The sequence below is a fragment of the Melanostigma gelatinosum genome, assembly GCF_949748355.1.
Source record: "Melanostigma gelatinosum genome assembly, chromosome: 16".
NCBI lineage: Eukaryota > Metazoa > Chordata > Actinopteri > Perciformes > Zoarcidae > Melanostigma > Melanostigma gelatinosum.
Window position 1 is genome coordinate 24,215,524 of NC_136649.1, and position 6,000 is coordinate 24,221,523.

Genomic DNA, 6,000 nt, shown 5'->3' on the forward strand with positions numbered 1-6,000 from the left:
CTGAAAGTGCGTTCGGTTTATTACACGGCGTGTCTCAGGGCGTGCGTTCGGTTTATTACCCGGCGTGTCTCAGGGCGTGCGTTCGGTGTATTACCCGGCATGTCTCAGGTCGTGCGTTCGTGTATTACCCGGCGTGTCTCAGGGCGTGCGTTCGGTGTATTACCCGGCGTGTCTCAGGGCGTGCGTTCGGTGTATTACCTGGCGTGTCTCAGGGCGTGCGTTCGGTGTATTACCCGGCGTGTCTCAGGGCGTGCGTTCGGTGTATTACCTGGCGTGTCTCAGGGCGTGCGTTCGGTGTATTACCCGGCGTGTCTCAGGGCGTGCGTTCGTGTATTACCCGGCGTGTCTCAGGGCGTGCGTTCGGTGTATTACCTGGCGTGTCTCAGGGCGTGCGTTCGGTGTATTACCCGGCGTGTCTCAGGGCGTGCGTTCGGTGTATTACCTGGCGTGTCTCAGGGCGTGCGTTCGGTGTATTACCCGGCGTGTCTCAGGGCGTGCGTTCGTGTATTACCCGGCGTGTCTCAGGGCGTGCGTTCGGTGTATTACCTGGCGTGTCTCAGGGCGTGCGTTCGGTGTATTACCCGGCGTGTCTCAGGGCGTGCGTTCGTGTATTACCCGGCGTGTCTCAGGGCGTGCGTTCGGTGTATTACCTGGCGTGTCTCAGGGCGTGCGTTCGTGTATTACCCGGCGTGTCTCAGGGCGTGCGTTCGGTGTATTACCTGGCGTGTCTCAGGGCGTGCGTTCGGTGTATTACCTGGCGTGTCTCAGGGCGTGCGTTCGGTGTATTACCTGGCGTGTCTCAGGGAGTGCGTTCGTGTATTACCCGGCGTGTCTCAGGGCGTGCGTTCGGTGTATTACCTGGCGTGTCTCAGGGCGTGCGTTCGTGTATTACCCGGCGTGTCTCAGGGCGTGCGTTCGGTGTATTACCTGGCGTGTCTCAGGGCGTGCGTTCGGTGTATTACCTGGCGTGTCTCAGGGCGTGCGTTCGGTTTATTACCCGGCGTGTCTCAGGGCGTGCGTTCGGTTTATTACCCGGCGTGTCTCAGGGCGTGCGTTCGGTGTATTACCCGGCGTGTCTCAGGGCGTGCGTTCGGTGTATTACCCGGCGTGTCTCAGGGCGTGCGTTCGGTGTATTACCCGGCGTGTCTCAGGGCGTGCGTTCGGTTTATTACCCGGCGTGTCTCAGGGCGTGCGTTCGGTTTATTACCTGGCGTGTCTCAGGGCGTGCGTTCGGTTTATTACCCGGCGTGTCTCAGGGCGTGCGTTCGGTTTATTACCCGGCGTGTCTCAGGGCGTGCGTTCGGTTTATTACCCGGCGTGTCTCAGGGCGTGCGTTCGGTTTATTACCTGGCGTGTCTCAGGGCGTGCGTTCGGTGTATTACCTGGCGTGTCTCAGGGCGTGCGTTCGGTTTATTACCCGGCGTGTCTCAGGGCGTGCGTTCGGTTTATTACCTGGCGTGTCTCAGGGCGTGCGTTCGGTTTATTACCCGGCATGTCTCAGGGCGTGCGTTCGGTTTATTACCCGGCGTGTCTCAGGGCGTGCGTTCGGTTTATTACCCGGCGTGTCTCAGGGCGTGCGTTCGTGTATTACCTGGCGTGTCTCAGGTCGTGCGTTCGGTGTATTACCTGGCGTGTCTCAGGTCGTGCGTTCGTGTATTACCTGGCGTGTCTCAGGTCGTGCGTTCGGTGTATTACCCGGCGTGTCTCAGGTCGTGCGTTCGTGTATTACCTGGCGTGTCTCAGGTCGTGCGTTCGTGTATTACCTGGCGTGTCTCAGGTCGTGCGTTCGTGTATTACCTGGCGTGTCTCAGGTCGTGCGTTCGTGTATTACCTGGCGTGTCTCAGGGCGTGCGTTCGGTGTATTACCTGGCGTGTCTCAGGTCGTGCGTTCGTGTATTACCTGGCGTGTCTCAGGTCGTGCGTTCGGTGTATTACCTGGCGTGTCTCAGGTCGTGCGTTCGTGTATTACCTGGCGTGTCTCAGGTCGTGCGTTCGTGTATTACCTGGCGTGTCTCAGGGCGTGCGTTCGGTGTATTACCTGGCGTGTCTCAGGTCGTGCGTTCGTGTATTACCTGGCGTGTCTCAGGTCGTGCGTTCGGTGTATTACCTGGCGTGTCTCAGGGCGTGCGTTCGGTGTATTACCTGGCGTGTCTCAGGGTGTACGCTGAGGGAATGACCCAGAGGCCGAGGTCGACAGCGAACCAGGCATTCTTGTCGTCGTTGGTGTGGCAGTTGAGGGCGGAGCTATCCCGACTCAGGATGTCCTCCAGACGCCCATAGGGGAGGTTGCGGCCCTCTGATGATGTCACCACCACGAGGCCATAGGCAGCGGGGTTCACCCACTCATAGGCCGTCCTGAACAGAAAAGAGGCGTGATTAGATTTAACGTTTTGATTAACTTCCACCCTTAAAAACCAAGAACTCAACAGTTTAAAGTCTTCATTTAACATCTTTAATAATAAACTGAATGGAGGAAATGTGAAATCCTAAAACATGGGACATTTACCAGGTTAGATTGGTTTGGAAATTAACTGAATTCTGCCCTGCCCATTACCAACGATAAAGATTGACAGCTTGATGTTCTTACTTTGCGTTGGTTCCGACCCAGTAGATGATTCCGTTCTCGTCAAAGTCGTGTTGGTGTCTGAAGGTGAAGGTCTGTCCTTCCCTCAGCTTCCTCACGAAGACGAAGGACGAACGCTCAAAGTCGTACCACTGCTTCGCCACCTGAAGGACGAAGAAGAGGAGTAAAATGAGTGTTTTGATCTCTAACTAAAGTGTTAAACATCAGAGTTGCGGTTCGGGTTGTCCTCACCATCTTCAGCAGGTACTGCTCCAGAGACTCCACGGTAGCGAGCGGCTCCATCTTCAACATGCGACCCGTCCGGTCGATCAGAGCCGTCTCACCGGGCGCTCGCTCCAGACGGAACCGCAACCTCCTCGTCAAGATCTGACGAGCACAAACACCGTTAAAGTCAAGAGGTTTCTGCCTCAAAGAAGAAGGTAAACCAGGATCCAGACCACACGGTGGCTCACCTGCAGGTTGTATGAGGATCCCGGAGTGTCGTACAGGTGCAGAGGTAGACGTTCTATCGACTCCAGTACCGCGATCAGTTTACGGATTAAGGCAACAGCTGGTCGGCTGCAGACGCATACAAACAGTTCAGGTTTAACTTGTTGTCTTTTATGATTGATTATTCTGCACTGAAGACATGTTCTAGTTCAGAGGGTCATGTTGCCTTATTAGACTGATTCAGTCTTTGGTTGACTTCCAGTTAATCTGGTTCCACCTTTTACAGCTGGACGGTTAACATCCTTCATTTATTACTGTCATTTCTTCTGGTATCGGAGGGCAGAAGTGTTGGAGTGAAAAGTCGTCACAGAGAGCAGTGAGGCGAGATAATGATTTAGATTTGGAGGTAATGATGAAGGATGTTTGTATGCAGGAAAGGAGACAGTGGTGGAAAAGAAGAAGAAGCTCGAGTTAGTTCTTAAACTCTTTACAGTGGGCTGGTGCCGTTACCTTTCATCGTCTTCATTCTCGCTGAAAGCCGCCTTAAAGACATTGATCCTCTCCATCAAAGGCTTACAATCATGTTTCAGGTCCAGGTCAACGCTCTGCACACAGACGGACAACAGAGATTAACACCCGACGTCTTTAAGGACAACGTTCTAATGTTTAAAGAACACTACTCACATTATTGAGGACGGTGAACAGAGCCTGGACCAGCCCGCTGCTGCACATCTCATATGGTGAAATGGTGTTTTCGTCCTTCAGCACTACGATCAGGTTCTCCAGAGCAGTCTTCATCAGGTCCCTCCACGTGTTCTCCCCTTCAATGCACTGAGAACACAGAACGGAGACCGTTGAAAGCGATGAGTAAGACGCCCACGTTCACTTCCTGTTTGGGTCTCATCAGTCACATGTCCTCTGATTGGTCAGCCTTGATTACCGATCGACTACCAGGTTAATTCAACATGGACAACAGATTACAGACGTTACGGACCTTGTTGTCTTTACTAGCAGCTGTTGTGCAGTTCAATTCTACTTCCAGTCTACACCGGTACCAGCGTGGTCATGTGATGTTTGTTTTCAGGGATGTTAGTATGGACGTAGTCATCGTGACGTCACTCATTGGGTTGTGGACGTTTTGAAGCCTTGAGTTCGGCAATTTCACCATCGCCATCTTGAATTACGGCTGTCGCCATGTTTTTTTTTTTTTTTTTTTACCTCCAGTGAACAGGAAGTGACCATATCTGGACTGAGGAGTGACGTAGAGACGCCGTATACCTCTGGTAGAGACCTGTCAATCACTGTGTAGCCCCGCCCTAAAGCATCCCCTGCTTTATGGTCTGTGTGACTCTAAATGGACCATAATGTACTAAATGAACATCATGCTGTATTGAAGAAGACTTGAAACTAGAGATTGAGACATAAACTCATGTTTACAATGTTTACTGAGGTAATAAATCAAGAGAGAAGTAGAGTCATTTTCTATAGACTTCTATACAACCAGAGGAGTCGCCCCCTGGTGGACACTAGAGAGAATGCAGCTTTACGGTGCTGGTGTACCTGTCTGTTGGTGTGCAGCTCCCAGGCCGACTCCAGCTGCGTGGAGATGTTCCTCAGCGTGACCACCACCCCTCGGGGCATGCTCTCCACGGCCTTGAAGTGGTCGTCGTACAGCTCCCTCGCCACGCTCTTCACCTTCTGCTTGGTCTTCTCCAGCTTGGACTTCAGCTTCCGGCCCCTCTTCCCCGTCCAGCCCGTCACAAACTCGGAGCCCAGCGAGGTCTCGGCGGTGAACGAGTGTTTGGTTCCTCGGTTGGACTCGAACACGAAGCCCGGCAGGTCCTCCTTCAGGATGGTGGCCTGCTGCCCGTCTGAGTTGTGGATGGCGATCTCGCCGTCCTTCAGGCAGGTCAGAGACCAGTTACCCACCGTCAGCTTACTGGGACCAACGCTGGACAGGATGGGCTGACTGGACGTCACTGGTTTCACTTGACTCCTCGCACGCTGGAGCTTCTCCAGGAACTCACTGCGAGACTCTGCAGGGAGGACAGAGGACGAGAGGAGGGAAAGAGAAGAGACATGAGAGGAAAAGAGAGGGAAGGGGGAGGAGAGGGAGCGAGAGAAGAGGAGAGGGGAAATAGGAGAGAGAAAAGAGAGGACAAGAGGGGAGGAGGAAAGGATAAGAGAGGAGGGGAGAGAGAGGAATTAGGAGAGGAGAGAATGAGGAGAAAAGGACGAGAAGAGAGGTGAAAAGCAGGAGGAGAGGAGAGGGATGAGGAAAGAGGAGGAAATGATGGCGAGGAGAGTTAGAAGGAAGAAGGAGAAGTGGAGAAGACATCAGTTGAAGCAACAAAGACCCCAGAGAGCAGTAAGTGAGACCTGATCCGTTGTGCCCCCTTACCGGAGCTGTCCGACCCCCCCTCTGGACTCCCACTGGAGTACATGGTGGCCAGCTTCCCGTCCAGGATGAACCTGAACCAGCCGTTGGATCCGTTGGAGAGCTCCAGAGCGGCAGCATCGGACCAGATGTAGAGGCAGTCCCTCCCTCTGATGATGGACCAGTCCTTCCAGTGGTACGGCTTACCCTGCTGGACCTCCCTCGCGTCCTCCTGCGCCTCCTCCTCCTGCAGGTAGAGCAACATCTTCAGATACGTGGATCCCTAAAACATCAGGTTTTTATTTCCTCTGTTTATGAAAAGAAATTATGTAGTAAAAAAAAGTTTAAAAAGTAGTCATGTTTCCACAGGAGCCACCGTTTAAATAGATCAACTTTACAAGCACAGAATAATACAGAGAAAGAAGTGAATGTCTGTTTCACCACAAATATGAATGCGTTTGAATACATTTGGGTTGACTTGTTTATATTTAGTGGCGAACAGTAAGCATTTGTTTTTATTCACAAATAAAATGTGTTGTTACTTTAGTCACAACTGTCTTTAACTAGACGTTTCATGAATACTGTTTATACTTATTAATAACAGTAACAA

General features: G+C 52.5%; 1 protein-coding gene across 1 annotated transcript in view; it reads right to left on the bottom strand.

Annotated features, from left to right (window-relative positions):
- hectd1 (HECT domain containing 1) overlaps positions 1 to 6,000 on the bottom strand; it is a 39,154-nt gene that overhangs the window by 19,551 nt on the left and 13,603 nt on the right. Inside the window, 8 exon segments of the mRNA XM_079286840.1 lie at positions 2,143 to 2,355; positions 2,588 to 2,727; positions 2,816 to 2,950; positions 3,037 to 3,142; positions 3,524 to 3,618; positions 3,698 to 3,844; positions 4,574 to 5,049; positions 5,415 to 5,637. Of these exon segments, the coding sequence (XP_079142966.1) occupies positions 2,143 to 2,355; positions 2,588 to 2,727; positions 2,816 to 2,950; positions 3,037 to 3,142; positions 3,524 to 3,618; positions 3,698 to 3,844; positions 4,574 to 5,049; positions 5,415 to 5,637 (1,535 nt within the window).